Raw genomic sequence first — 16,044 nt, forward strand, 5'->3', positions numbered from 1 at the left:
AGGAAGACCTTCTATATTGCCCACCTTATCATGAAGGGTTTCACATCTAGATCAAGAGAGGTCATTGTGCCCCTGTACTCTTCTCTTATCAGGCCAATGATTGAGTACAATGCCCCATTTGGGATGTATCTCACCCGACACCTGCAGCAGTTGGAAAGACCCCAAAAGTTCCTCACCAAGAGGATAAAGGGTCTTAAACATATGTCATATGCTGCCCGACTGAAAAAACTCCAGCTCTATTCAGTCGCATACCGCCTACTCAGAGGTGATCTGGGCCTGACGTACAAGGCCATGTCCAATCCGGAATTAATGGACATGCTCCACCTCAGAAAATCCAAATCCATCAGAGCCACGAGAACAAGAGACTTAAACCTCAACACAGAAATAAATAGGACGTGCTGGAGGGACAGATTCATAACCCAGAGGCTCCCTACACTCTGGAACAGAATCCCAGTCCATGTTAGGCAGAGCCCCTCACTGACTCTATTCAAGAGAAATCTCGACGAGTGGATGGGAGATCGTAGGTTTACACCGGGGGTCATCTCTGTGTCACTACTAGACAGAGGCACAGTAAACTAAACCCTAAAAGGGCGTAGTATTCTCATCCTAAGGGGTGGTGAAAGCCACACACACTCTGGCTAGGCTTATAAATGCCCTAGGGCAGATAGCCTAGTACGAACCTATGAACCTATGAACCTAAACCTGTGACTGGTATCTAGAACCTTTAGGGCGCCTGGATTTGCCCCGTTGAGCTCTGTCGGACACAGGAAAGGACCAATTTTTTGTAGGCCAGTGTCTACTGAATCTTGGTGGCTGCACTTGAAAGAAGTATTTTACAGTTTGCATAGACTTAGCTTTGTCTTCCATTTTCTTTAAAACCTCTTCTGCCTTAATACCAGAGTATCATGCTGTAAAGGTGCATCCAGCAATTTAGCTTTAACATGATCAGGCAAATTTTTGCTCTTTTAGCCAGGTATGCCTCCTAATCACAGATCCAGTAACTGAGGCCTCTAAGGAATCAAAAACCACATTGCAAAGTATGGTTTCCAACTTGTTCTGCTGCATGCAATAATTCCTGCAATTCTTTATTTTCTGCACATTCAGAAATCAACATCATTTTCTGTTTCAGTAATCCCATAACATGTTGTTGATACTTGAGCATATGAAACTGGCAGTTTAAGGTCCTAATTGCCAAGGTTGCAGATGTATAAACCTTCTTTCTCCATCTATCCAGTGCCCTGGAATCTCTGTCAGAGGGGGTAGGATTTTTTGCTGTTGAGGCTTTAACACCTTTTGGACCATGTGAAACAGCTTCAGGGTCAGCAGCAGGGTTTCTAAATAAAAATTTGTGCGAGTCAGGAACCCTGTAATATCTGTCTGGCTTGCTAGGAGCCGGAGGTAAGGAGTCTGGAATCAAGCTGGACTCCGAAAACACATCATCCACAATGTCTAAAACAGGAGGTATGGCTAAAGGCCTATGCTGAGGGAGAAGAAGGAAATCCCTGAGCCTCTTTTTTGATTCTGAGAAATTTTGACTCGCCCAGTGAAAATGCTCCCTCAAAGTATGCAAGGTTTCTCCAAAGGAATAATCTTCGGGAGCAGATGCAGATGGGAAAGATTTCTCTGCATCAGAATCCTCACAGGGTGGTATAGATAATTCCTGAACAGAAGAGGAATAAGAAGAAATAGAAACCTGATCTGAAGATTCATAATCAGTGTCTTGCCTAGGCCTCGTATCAGGAGGGGGTTGGGAACCCCTGATCAAGGTAATTAGGTCTTCAGCCATTTTGATCATCTGCATTTTGGGCATAGAGGCCAGTGCACGTGGCTCATGCATCAGTTTTTGTCTTTGATTTTGAAGCTGGCGTCGGTTTTATATAAAAATGCTGTGGCCTGAATACACCCACAGAAGCCGGTGCCTGCTCAGCCAGACCCACCCGAGGGAGAGACATCCACGGGTACAATACTTTGAGAATCTTGCAGCGTGCCAGACTCCACATGGGTCTCGGTAGGGGCCTGCGACTCGAAAGTAGCGGGTATCAGGGGCTGCGAAAGCGCCTCACTGAGTACCAGCGACTGGCTTAGGAGAAGCTTCGTCGTCTGTTTTGGACCTCGATGGTCTGTCTGTCCTTTTCTTTGCGTTTTTTGTGTACTCCGGTAGTCGGATTGCTATCCGACAACATTTCAGGATAGTTAAATCTGTTTCCAAAATATTTTGAGCCAAAGATATATCGACACTTAATAGTGCGTTGTTTAAATCTAGCACAAAACCGGCAGCTAGGCACGTTATGATCAGGGCCTAGGCAAGGAATACAGTATAAATGGAAATCCTTATGAGGTTATTTGTTTCCCACAAGTAATGCAATTACTAACTTTTACTGACATCGGTATGGAGCAAGAAAAAAGTTTCCCCAACAGGGTACTTAGCTTTAGTGAAGACTTCGGTTCTGAAACTCGAATTTGAAAATTTCAGGAGTCGGCCGACTGGCACTTGCGAACTGCTTCGGGCACCACGCGGCAAGAAAGACTAAATAAAATGGTGTTGGCTGTTTGTTTTATACCCCTGACGACCTGACATCATGGAAGAGGAGACAGCAACCGACTCAGGACCCAAGACTTTGGAATTCATGCCGACTGAGGGCAACCTGCCAGCAGATTACCCAAATGCAATCACTGCAACAGTGAAACACGAAGAAAATCAGACTAACACTGACTCTGCTCAAAGACAAAATAAGCAACTTAAATGTGAATGCTTGCAAGGAATTTGACATTCACATCACACCTTATTTTTTTTTCCTGAACCACATAAAGTAAGTTTCTAAAACAACAATAATGAAATAAGAGGAATGATCCCCAATGGGGCTACTTATTTGCCTGTGTTACTGATGCTGTTCTAGACTGAAATAGATTACTGTATGACAGTATGCACATGTGAACTCAAGGCACAAATGTTCTGATGTTTTGACATGTTGGTACACTCCTCTTATACTAACATGTCAGCGCTTGCTATGGATGGATATATTGTGCAAAAGCTTTGCAGACTGGCCTTAAGTATTGGTATGCTGCTGACAAGTTCTACTTCTAAACAGTACAACAGTAATCTTATAAAGATCATAATTAAAGTCTTTAGCAATGTTGAATAACTATACTACATCCTCATCCTCAGTGTCAGCCTGTCATCGGATTTACATAAAGTATAACACTTACTGCACTCATAAATCTGTTCGAGTTTATCCACAGATGACAGTGAAAAGAACTTGTAGCCAGACTTCGCACCAACAGCTAAGGATCTGGAAATACAAAAATAAAGTTCTCAGAACAGCTCTTCTACATTCAATTCACAGTAACATCAATACCTGCAATGAACATGTATGGGTCCAAGGATAAAACAAATTATATTGCAAGACTAGCAATCAGGTGTATTCCATTACCTCACTATTTTTTTTCCTTCTCATACAACTTGCTGCATCATTTATAACATTTCAATGACCCACAATAAAACTACACAAATGAATTAGTGATAAAAGTACAAATCTTTTATGCTGTGCTGTCAAAATTATTGCAAAAATATGGCCCAGGGACTTATTATATACTCATCTACAAAAAGAACCTTCAAGACAAAATTCATATCTCCCTCCCCAATTTTTAACTGCTATGTTTCTAAACTAAAATAAAACCAAACAGGTCATACTTCCTAAAAGACAGTTCTTCTAAGTTGTTTGAACTACATTAGTTTTCTCACAGTCAACAGATGCTCCAACCACAAATGTCCTTTAGTCAACAAGCCACCAAAATTTCGCACACCTAAAAATCAAACAGATCATGATCTCCAAAATCAAATGAAATCTATGTCATTAATGTATTATCATCTCTTCTAACTGCTGACGTACTTCATATAAAAGTGACATATTTACCATGACATCCGACTGAACGAGCAGGCCGCCCTCATTAACCAAGAGGACTTAAGTCGCAGGCATTTATTAGTTTAATGTATGAAACCTTCCCAGGCTAGTAGCACTAACCCTTAATCCACTAAGCTCTGCCAACCTTCTCTTTATATCTGTGTTATGCAATACGGCAAATCAGAAAAAATACATTACTGCAAAAATTCCTTTAACTCTGCTTTGAATTTGGGGAGTGTGATTATATTAATGGGGTTGGACTTACCCAGATTTAATGGTATGGTAAGTGCATAGCTTGTGCCCGAAATAATGAGGTCTCTACACCTGTCAACCAATAAGTCAGACTTAGAAACTCATCCGTTTGGGTGGTCATCTTCATGGGAAGATACCCCTACCAACAGTGGCCCCAAAGGAGACCTAGCTCTACCTATCACATTCATCTTGCAGGATCTTGTGAACATACTAAGTGAAGCCCAAATAGCTGCACCACATATCACACAAATGTGCATTCCTAAAAAAGGACTGAAAGGTAACCACTGCCCTGACTGAGTTTTGTGCAGAGAACGCAAAGTTGAACTGCATTTTTCATACAGAATTTAACAGAAGCCAGTCAGTCAACTACCTACCTGGACAAGGTAATTTTAGAAACAATGTAATCCAATTTCTTTTTTTGAAAATTAGATTAATAACTGTGAATTCTTTCTTGAAGATTTGCTTCAGTCCACACAATCTAAACTACTTCTGGACATCCATACAATGTAAAGTACAGTTGTTTAACAATTTACCGTAACAGTAGATGTCCTAATGATCACTGTTGCAGTACTCCTGACAAATGGGTTGTCACTGCTGACACCCAGCAAGGGTACCAATGCTTTACCTTCCCAAGATCGTACATCTGACTCATGACCTCAACTCATAAATGTAGGGGTATACAGACGGACAAATGAGCATGTACCTCAGACTATCTCCAAGCTAGCAGCCTGAAGACTACTGAGAGAGGGCAACCGGTGAGCTAGAAGGGGTGCATCTTGAACAGGTAAGTAAACTCCCCTATTTCCATGCAGCAGAGTAGAGGATAAAGCAGAGGAAAAAAAAGAGGAGGCAGGTTGAAGTAAGCCAGACAAGACGGGAAGGAAGGTGGGAAGGAATACTGCAACAGTGATCAATAGGACATCTACTGTTACGGCAAGTACTTGCACAACCATACTATGCCCTGACTGAAATCATTATTGCAGTATTCCTGACATATGGGCAATTCCCAGAGCTGAAGGAGGTAGAAAGAAAGTACAGTTGTGTACACTTACCATAAATGTAGATGTTCACGTGTACTCACTGTTGCAGTCATCACATTTGGGTTATCCCTGCAAGGGTAGCCCGAATACCACAGGCTTAGTATTTCTGCATTGGTTGCTGTCGCTTCAGGACTGACGTCAGGTAGTCAGTAGTATAAAGTAAGGAAGCCAACGCCATTACATCAGATTTTCTTGCCCTGTCAGGAGCCCCCAAGTGGGAGCCAGGTTATGGTGGAAGAACCCCACCAGTAGAAAGTAAATACCAAAAGGTTCCTTGTAAGGAGAGAGAGAGAGAGAGAGAAATAAGAGAGGGATGGAGGGAGGGAAACCAGGATGGCAACAGTGAATACACTCGAACATCTACATTTATGGTAAGTGTACACAACTGTACTATGTTCTTCATGTTTCACTGTTGCAGTCATCACATTTGGGTTGATTCCCAAAGCTGAGGAAAAGGAGGGAGGCAGTCAAGGAGAATAGGGGCTGGCTAGGATGCCTTGCAAGACTGCAGTGGCAAAGCCGGCCCTTTCTTTGGAGAAGATAGGCAGGTGGTAATGCTTGGTTAAAGTGTGAACAGATGTCCAGGTGGCAGCCTCCAGGATGTCCCTGGTGGGGACTCCTCTGAGGAAAGCTGCAGAGGTGGGGGCTGCTCTGGTGGAGTGAGTCCTGAACCCCTTAGGGGGAGGTTTTCCATGTTGCTTGTAACAGAAATGGATGCAGTATGCCATCCATTTGGAAATTGTTTGTTTGGAGATGGCTTTGCCCTCTGCCCCTGCAGCAAAGCTAACCAGTAATTTGATCGGACTTTCGGAATGATTTAGTCCTGTCTAGATAGAATCTGAGCTGTCTGTGCACATCTAGAGAGTGCAGGATTCTTTCCCCCTTGTACTGTGAGTTAGGAAAAAAGGTGGGCAAATGAATGAATTGGTTGAGAGCCACACTGGACAACACTTTGGGCATGAAGGATGGGTTAATCTTGAGGGAAACCCTGTCCGCATGGAAGATGATGAAGGGCTCCACAGCCATGAGTACTTGTAGCTCGGAGACTCTTCTGGCTGAAGTGATGGCCATAAGAAAAGCTGTCCTCCAGGAGAGAAATTATATCTCTGCTGAAGATGCTGGTTCAAAGGGGGGCAGGGTGAGCTTTTCCAACACAAAGTTAAGGTCCCAAGCTGGGGTAGGTGCTCTTCTGGGTGGCCTCAAGTTGCTAGCCCCCTTAGGATTTGTTTGATCAGAGGGTGTGAAAAAAGGGGCTGCTCAGTGTGGAAATGAGCAGAGATAGCAGAGGCATGAATTTTAATAGAGGAAAAAGAGAGACCACTGTGGAGCAGGTCAGCTAGGTAATCCAGGATGAGAGGTAGGGAGGGGCTGTGCCGTATCGGCTCCCTAAGCCTAAATCCAGGTGCAGAACCTTTTCCATTTGTCAGCAGAAGACTTTCTAGTGCTAGGGCATCTGGCCTCACGTATAACATCTAGAACCCGTTTACTGAGGTTGGCAGATTGATTAGTGGTCAGGGAATAAGCCAGGCTGCCAAATTGAGGGTCTGCAATTGAGGATGCATGAATTCTCCTTCCCTCTGGGTCAGGAGGGTTGGGGTCTGAGGGAGATGCCATGGTGGCAGTAGGGACAGGCTGCGCAGCAGTGGGTACCAGTGCTGGTGAGGCCAGTCTGGAGCAATAGGAACTGTCCTTGGTTTTTCCTCCCTTATTTTGAGCAATACCCTGGTGATGAGAGGTAGTGGCGGAAATGCACAGACCGAAAGATTGACCCAGGGGAAGGATAGGGCATCCACTTTCCAAGCCATGCAGTGATGCTCCCTGGTGCACAACTTGCTGAGCTGATGGTTGGTGTGGGAGGCAAAGAGGTCGACCTTCGGGGTGCCCCATTTCTGAGTTATTAGGTTAAGGTTATTTTGTCTATCTGCCACTCATGTGGGTCCAGAAGATTTCTTCTTAAGTGGTCTGCCAGAGAGTTTAGAGAACCTGGCAGGAATTGTGCTAACAGGTGGAGTTGCATGGCAGAGGCTGTGTGCCAAAGGGTCATGGCCAGCCTGCATACCGGGTAGGAGCGAGTGCCTCCCTGCTTGTTGATATACCACATCACAGTGGTGTTTGTCTTACTTTGATCAGGAGAGCCCCTGGGGAGAGAAGGGGCCTGAAAGCTGTCAACGTGTGCTGGACAGCTAACATTTCTTTTTGGTTGATGTGCAGATGGATTTGCTGTGGGCTCCATTGACCCTGTATGCACCTGCCGTCCAGGTGTGCACCTCAGGCATAGTCTGATGCATCTGTGGTGAGGGTATGGGCAGCGGGGGGGGGGTGGTGAGAAAGATAGTCCCTTGTTGTGGGAGCATGCTGCTGCCCACCAAAGAAAATCTTTCCTTAGGCAAGGTATCATTGGTATAAGAGTTTCCAGGTCTTGACAGTGTTGACACCAAAGGCTTTTTAGGTACCACTGAAGCTTCCTTATATGCAGTCTGCCATATGGAAAGAGTAGAATGCAAGATGCCATGAACCCCAGAGCTTGCAGGATTTACCTTGCAGATAACTGGCGTCTGGTGGCTAGTTGAGAGAAGTAAGCTGTCAGGTAAGTTTGCTTTTCTGGTGTAAGGAATGCCATCTGGGATGCTGTGTCCAGGCTTGCTCCCAGAAATATAATTCTTTGGGTGGGTATTAGTTTGGATTTCCTTTTGTTGACAGTGTACCCTAGGGTGGTCAGTAGGGACTTTACAAAGGCCAGTGCTTGAGCAGCTTTTCCCGACTGTCTGCCTGAATTAGGCAGTCGTCTAAGTATGGGTAAATTTGAATATTCCTTTGTCTGCAAAAGGCAATGGCAGGAGCCAGACATTTTGCAAAAACTCTGGAAGCAGTAGAGAAGGCAAAGGGAAGTGCAGAGATCTTGCCCCGAAATGTAGATATTTCCTGCATGATTCCCTGATAGGAATGTGGAGGTAGGCTCTTTAAGGTCTAGGGTAGCTAGTCAAGCATCCTTGGAGAGCATGGGTAGCAGTTGCTAGAGGATGAGAATTCTGAATTTTAGCATCAGCAGGAAGGTGTTTAGAATGGATAGATTGAAGATGGGGTGCTAGGTGCTCTCTTTTCTGGGTACCAGAAAAAGTCTGGAGTAGAAACCTTGGCCTGTCTGTTCTGCAGGAACGTGCTCTATTGCCCTCATAGAGAGCAGGAAAAGGACTTGCTTTTTCACCTCTGCCCACTGGTTTGGAGGTAGATCTGGGAACCCTTTTCGGGTTGGAAGTGTGTGAAAAGAAAATATGTATCCCTGGGACACTATGTTGAGGACCCAACGGTCACTGGTAATGGTGGCCCAGGTGCTTGCGTGAAAAGAGAGTATTCCGTATGTGCAGGTCGGCAGATGGAGGGGGTGGGGGAGAAGAGTCATTGTGCTTTCTTACTATGAGGGGTGGCTTAGAACTCCCTGGTTTTGAAGTGGAGGAACTTCACTGCTTTGATCTCTGCATTCCCTGTGGCTGCTGTCTGGGGGGTCTGCTTCCTCTGGGTCTGGGCTGAACTGACCTGGTGGGAGCAGGAAAGGACCAGTGCTTGGAGGGGCAATGCCTGCTGAACCTGAGTGGCTGGACCTATAGGAAATCCTCAACTGTCTGCATAGATTTAGCTTTTTCTTCCATCCTTTTTAAGACCTCCTCTGCCTTAGTGCCAAATAAGTTGTCTTTGTGCAAGGGTGCATCCAATAATTTAGATTTAACATGGTCTGGCAAGGGCTGTTCCTTAAGCCATGCATGCTTTCTAACAACAGAACCGGTGACTGCTGCCCTGCAAAACGCTTCTATGGCGTCAAAACTAGTGTAAGGTGTGCTTAGTCACTTGACTTGCAGAATGCATTAACTCTTGTAACTCTTTAGATTCTGCACAAGCAGGAAAGGAAGACACTTTTTGTTTGAGGAGTTCCATGGTATGTTGCTGAAATTTTAGCATATGGAACTGGCAATTTAGTGCTCTGATAGCAAGAGTAGAAGAGGTGTATACTTTTTTTACCCCATCTGTCCAGTGCTCGGGAATCCCTATCTGAGGAGGTGGGATTCTTAGCAGAGGTTGCTGTAATTCCTTTAGGCCCTTAAGAAATTACCTCAGGGTCAGCAGTAGGACTTTTTAAAAAGAAATTTGTGTGAGTCAGGGACTCTATAACACCAGTCAGGTTTTCTGGGTGCAGGAGGGAGGGTGTCAAGAGTTGAACTGGATTCCAGGAAAACATCATCCACAACATCCAAGACTAGGGGAATGGCCAGGGGTCTATGCTGTGGAAGATCTAAGAATTCTCAGAGTCTCTTTTTAGACTGAGGATAGTCCTGACATTCCCATTGGAAATGCTCCCTTAAGGTATGAAGGGTTTCCCCAAAGGAAAAGTCCTCAGGTGGAGAGGCTGAAGGAATGGAATCCTCTGCATCAGAATCCTCATAAGCAGACAGGGGTTGCATGTCTTCGTATTCAGATGCATCAGAGTCACCACACTCCTGTTCACACAAAACTTCTGGGGACAGATCTCTTTTTCTTTTGGAAGGGGTAGCTTGGCTTCCCCTGATCAGCATGATAAGGTCTTCTGCCATTTTAAGCATTTGAGACTGAGGCAAGGAAGCAGGTGCCTGAGATTGGGTCGTCTGTTTCTTGGGTGTGGTTCGTACCCTGGGCCTTAGAAACTCGGTAGTTTTCGAAAGAACGGTAGACGCGAAAGTAGTCGTCAGTTTATGTCGAGAATCGGTAGTGCAAAGTACTTCCTCGGACACATCCAAGGTAGAGAAAACGGCAGGATCCTTAGTCGAAGAAGAGTTTTGCGGCATACCAGACTCTGAAAGGGTCTCAGTAGTGGCCTGAGAATCCAAAGAAGTGGGCACCAGGGGCTGTGAAAGCGCCTCACTGAGGACCGGAGAACTGACTAATAGCTTAACGGAAGCGCCATCGGTAGGTTTGGACCTGTGCGGTCCGTCTCTGTCTTTATCCTTACGTTTTTTCGGAAGATCTGCTGTCGGATGGCTTAGCGAAGCCATATCGGAATTCAAGGACTGCAAGCAAAAATATCTAGCTACAATAAGGGTCCGACGACGTCTAGTTCTGGCGTTAAAGCACAAAAGCGAGAGTGAGGGACGTAGTGGTCTGGGCCTAAGCAAGTGACGCAGTAATAATTAAATTCTCGGTGTGGTATTTGCTTTTCACAGGCGAGACCATTGTTAACCTTTTCTGACATCGGTTAGTGCAAGAAAAAAGGATCTCCAACGGGGTACTTAGCTTTAGAAGACTTCAGCTTCAATTCAGAAGATGAAACTCAGGTAGCGGCCGACCGGCACTCGTGCGAACTGCTTCTGCGTCGGGCTCCTAGGCAAGAAAGACTGATGAAATGGCGTCGGCTGCCTTACTTTATACTACTGATGACCTGATGTTAGTCCTGAAACTACAGCAACAGACGCAGAAATACCATGCCTCTGATATTCGGGCGGGCCGAGGGCTACCCTGGCAGGGATAACCCAAATGTGATGATTGCAACAGTGAAACACGAAGAACATCTGTGGTTGGCTACTAAGTAGATGAGCTGTCTAGCAGTTCAGACAACACAGACCTATCAAAGGCAGCCCTAGACCTGGAGAAGGCATTTTGTAGTAATTTGTGAAGGCTTCCATGATAGACCTATTGTCTACTCCTGTGTGAAACACCCTGAGGAAGCCACTGCCCTAATGGAATGAGCTTTGGGGCAAGAAGTCAAGAACCTGACATGGTGCGAGCAGCAGCAGAAAATGGCTTTAGAGTTCCAAGCTGCAGAAGTTTGTTTGGAGACTGGCTGGCCTAACCTATGGCTCATAAAAGATACAAACAGCTGGTCTTGTCTTCTTGAAGGATTTAGTTTTGTTCAGATAAAATCTCAGTTGCCTGTGACTGTACAGAGAATATCAGCTTTTTTTCCCTCTATTTTGGGGACTGAAAAAGAAAGTGGGTAGGTGACTAGCCTGATTGAGGGACAGTTCATTCACTACCTTAGGCGTGAAGGATGGATTAACTGCGAGTTGCACTGTCCTTGTGGAACATAAGAAAAGGTGGAATGGAGGAATGGCCATGAGAGTTTGTAAATCAGAAACTCTCCTAGCAGAGGTGAGAGCCAAAAACAGAACAGCTTTCCAAGTGAAAAATTTTAAAGAGGCAGAAAATGCTACTTCAAATGGAGACAATGTAAGCTTTTCCAGCACAAAACTGAGATTTAAAGGGGGGAGGTGAGTTTCTTTGGTGGGTTAAGATGCTGAACTCCCTTCAGGAAAAACGACTTCTGCTCTAGGCATAAGCAGGGGGTTAAAGAGGCAAGCATAGATGGCCAACAGATGAGCTTTTATAGAAGAGTAAGCCAAGCCTGAACAAAGTAATTTGCAAAGCTATTGCAGGCAGCAGGAACCTGTGATGAGAGGGGGTCCTGACTGTGTTTGTGGCACCAATAAGAAAACTTTTTACATTTAGCTGTGTAAGACTTTAACAACTGGCTTAGTTTGGGGTGTCAATTTAGGGAGATCCAGTTACTGTCAAGCCTGGGATGACATTGCTGATACACCAAGCTGCTTTGCCAGAGATGGTCTTCACCTCTCACCTCTAGGCTTTTGGTTACTGGCTAAGGAACTTGCCTTCCCCATAGTGCCATTTTAGGCAAGGTCTCAAAAAAGGAAATTTCCGACATGAAAATATCACTCACAAATAAATTAAAAGTTATGCTGCCAAATGTTAGGAGTTTAAATCAGAAACTGCACTCTCCAAGATCTTGAGTTTAGGCAAGATCCTTTATATTGGTTTCTCTAGTATTACTTTGGGTACACACAGTTAGGCTTATAAAGACCTTTGTTTCAATTGCCCAGTAACTACCTATGAACCTAGTAGTGGGTCTCCTGTCTTCATGTAGAACATGAATAAGCTCCTCAGGTAACAGGATTTTAATTCCACAAAGAAACCCTATCATCTACAGAGTCAAGCTAAGTGAGGGAAGATTTGGGTGGAGAAGCAATCTTTTTTTGAGTGATCAGGTCCAGTTGCAGAGGTATTTTCCCTATGTCAGGTGAAATGGAAGGAAAACCAGTGTTGCCTTGGCCAAAGGGGAGGCAGTAAAAAGGGTGAGCGTTTCCCTTTTGTACTTTTAGAAGAATTTTTGGATGAAGCGGTAGTGGAGGAAAGGCATTGAGGAACTTCTCTGTCCACTGGAAGGAGAAGTCATCTGTCCTCAAGGCTAGGGAACCAGGTTCCCTGGTGCAGAACTGGGAGCAGCTTATGGTTGGTTGGTGATGCAGAGAGGTCAATCTGAGGCATGCCTCACTGAAGGGTGGTTATCTGGAAAACCTGCTTAATATACATTCTTGGAGGTCCTCCAAGGAACTGCTTAGGGAATCTGTCAGCATAATGTCCTATGAGGGAATGTATGCGGCTGTGAGGGTGATGTCCATCTGGGTGGCTAACTTCCATGCCTCCTGAGTTAACACAACTGGCAAGACTTGGCGCTTCCCTGTTTATGCACCACATGGCTGTGGTGTTATCTGTATAAGACAGGATTGATCTAGGTTTCCATAGGTGGGAGAAGGTTTGCACAAGATTCCTCATTTCCTTCAGTTCGAGATGTTCCTTCTGGAACTTTTTGTTTCATGGCAGCCAGCATTTGTATGCTTCCCCTAGTCAGACTTCACTTGAGGAAAATCCAGTGGTATCTGAGGTCCAAGGAGCAGAACGATCTCAACCCAGAACTCCTTCACACCACCTCCTCCTTTTCAAGAAATTCATACAGCTACAACAAAAAAGGCATGGAGGGATGGACAGGGTTTCACCGAGTACAGGGCAGATGGTAACCACAAATCTTAATACCTCCCTTGCTGTGCAGTGTGTTGCACAGGAGAAATCTAGGATGAAATTGGACAGACTGAACTTTCTCATTAGGGAGAAAGTCATGCATTTTATTTGTGTCCAGTCTGCACCCCAGGAAAACCAGGTCCTGTGTGGAAACCATGTGGGATTTTTTTGTAGTGGACTGTGAAACCCAGACCAGACAGGAATTGAACAGCAAAATCTAGAATCTGAAAAAAGACTCCTGAAGACGATGCTTGGAGCAACGGGTCACCCAGATTGGGAAAATTTTGAATTCCTTGGGTGCAGCAGAATGCCACTACTGGGTTTAGACACTTTGCGAATACCCCTGGTGTTTTGGAAAGACCAAAAGGCAGAGTAAATGGAAAGGTGAGGAGCCAGGAAAAAACCTGAGGAATTTCCTACAAGGAGTACTATGTGTAAACAGGCATCCTTCAGCTCTTTGTACACTAAAAAGGCCTGGGTAGAAGGAGAGGGAAGGGAGAGTATTTTGAAAGTTGGCACTTTCAAGAAAGTCTTTAGAAGAAGAAGTTCTAGGACCGATCTCTACTGTCCTTTTCTTGGCACCATAAAGATTCTGGAGTAGAATTCTTTTCCTATGAAGTCTTTTTGGACTTGTTCGATGGTACCTTGATTCAGGATGTCCTGAATAATGGGGTAAGAAAAGACATTTGGTTGTGAGGAGGATATGAAATGTCTTTTAGAGGAGAAATATTTTCCTACGACTTAGCATAACCATCCTTAATGATGGACAGGACCCATTTGTCTGTGGTAATAGCTTCCACCGGCCCAGGGAGAGTGACAGTCTTTTGGAAAGAGGAATTACGCGGGGTGGGGGGGGGGGCGGGTGAGGGTAAGGAAGGACGTGCTGCAAAGAGAGGTCTTCCAGACAGAGGTTTGTCAGAGTATCATGGGACCTATGAATTGAAGAAAGTAGGGTATGTCTACAATTTTTCATAGCCTTACCTTGTTCTTGGAGAGTTCTGAACAGACTGGCAGCCTGAGGAGACGGGCCTTTTGTCCAAAGGGAGGTCTAAGAGTTTTGATTTGAAATCCTCTGGAATTGGCTGGCTACAAAGCCATGCATTATCTGCGAACAACAGACCCCACAGCTGCTGCCCTACAGGAAGCATCCACTGCACTTAATGCTGTGTCTGGTTATTTGAGTGTCCTGGAAAAGTAGATTCTGCAATTGTTGCTTTGATTCTGTAGTTGGAGGACTCAGCATAATTTTGTTTAAGAACTGCAGTACAGAAATCAAACAGTCATTTGAGTCCAATAGTTAACTACCCTAAAAGCAAGGGTAGAACAGGTGTAAAAATTCTTTCCCCACTTATCCACAGCCCTACTGTCTTTGGCTAGTAGGCAAGGCATTAGCACTCGATAAGAGCTTACAGAGCTTATATGACAAGAGGCACTGCAGAGGGGTCTGCCACAGCATTTTTATACAATTATTTTATGGTGCAGTGGTTAACGTTGTTGCCTCACAGCAAGAGGTTCCCTGGTTCAATCCTTGGCTGGGACGCCTTCTGTGTGGAGTCTGCATATCCTCCCTGTGGTCGCATGGGTTTCCTCCGGGTGCTCCTGTTTCCTCCCACATCCCAAAGACATGCTGTAGGTGGACTGGACACACTAAATTGGCCTTAGTGAGTGAGTGCATGCGTGTGTGTGCCTTCCGTGGAAGGGTGGGCGCCGGGCTGGCAACTCGACACTGTAAAACTCTACTGCCAATCATGAGCAGTCAGGTGATCCGCTGTGACGACCCCTAACCGGGAAAAGCCGAAAGAAGAAGATTTTAGATTATCAGGCACCCTATAAAACCTGCGGTTGAGAGTCAGCCACTGAAGAGGTTGACTGGAAAGTGTCCTGGAAAACCTCAAGAACAGGAGGGACTGGGAAGTGGCACGAGTACCCATTTCTAAGAGGCTGTAGTACCTCTTCTGTACGTCACAGATCAGAGTGGATTGTCATTCAAAACATTTCATCATATTCTGGACAGTCTCCTCAAAGGAAGTTTCCTCAACATGGGAATCTAGACACAGGAAGTCCTCTTTATCCAAAGAGATTCGACCAGGGGAGTGTAACTGAGAACAGTCTAGTGTAGGATCTGAATCACAGTTAGATAAAGAAAAAGAAGATGCCAAAGTAGGTTTTTGAGGAGTTGCCCGTGTTTGTGCAGACCCAAAGAAGGCGAGTTTCAAAGCTATAATACCTTTGAACAAGCCCTGGGAGAAATCTATCCGCTCATTTTCTGTAGCTGCTTTGGGAGACGCCACGTCTACGGGGTTTTTTTTGGATGTTTCATCTGTCTAGATGAGATGCTGTGGTTCAGAACCCTGCCCAAGCTCTATTAATTTACCTAGGATCTCCACCTTAACTAATATTTGAGGGACGCCATGATAGCCCTTGGAAATTACATCATCAGATGTCTCTGCAGTTTGCAAGCCCTCAGGAGCAATAATGGACTCAGACAGGATCTCAGTAGTGAGCAACTGAGAAGTAACCAGACTACTGTGGGTTCTGCAACCTCAATGGGTGTGTTGGAGTCTGAAATGTTGCACTGCTACCTGTTCTGGGTCTTTAAGTTCCTGCATGCTGCAAATGTTGATAAAAAAGAAGTTATGTACTCACCATAACACTCCATCTGAGTAGGTAACTTCATTTGTCAGCAACCTGTGGGTATCGGATCCGGCAGCTTTCCAAGCTAAAGATCCGAGCTCTCAGCTCCTCCCCCTTACCCTGCTACCTCCCTCCAGTCCTCAGATCGAGTTTGCCAAATTATACACCAAAAACAGTCAAACATACTCGAAAGAGAAACACTAACCTGATGCGTGACAGAAGGAAAACATTCCATCATGAATATGACCACGAAACAGGCTAGGGGGAAGGAGGGGGGTTCGGTTGCTGACAAATGAAGTTACCTACTCAGATGGAACGTTATGGTGAGTACATAACTTCTTTATCTGAAGTAGTTAACTTAATTTGATCAGCAACCTGTG

General features: G+C 45.1%; 1 protein-coding gene across 1 annotated transcript in view; it reads right to left on the reverse strand.

The window, feature by feature from the left end:
* Positions 1-16,044, reverse strand: part of WIPI2 (WD repeat domain, phosphoinositide interacting 2) — a gene marked incomplete in the record, with an annotated part of 1,162,476 nt that overhangs the window by 1,074,799 nt on the left and 71,633 nt on the right. The window contains 1 exon segment of the mRNA XM_044089486.1: positions 3,208-3,290. Coding sequence (XP_043945421.1) covers positions 3,208-3,290 — 83 coding nt within the window.

This window comes from Protopterus annectens, chromosome 12.part0 (genome assembly GCF_019279795.1).
Source record: "Protopterus annectens isolate FY-2018-M chromosome 12.part0, PAN1.0, whole genome shotgun sequence".
NCBI lineage: Eukaryota > Metazoa > Chordata > Ceratodontiformes > Protopteridae > Protopterus > Protopterus annectens.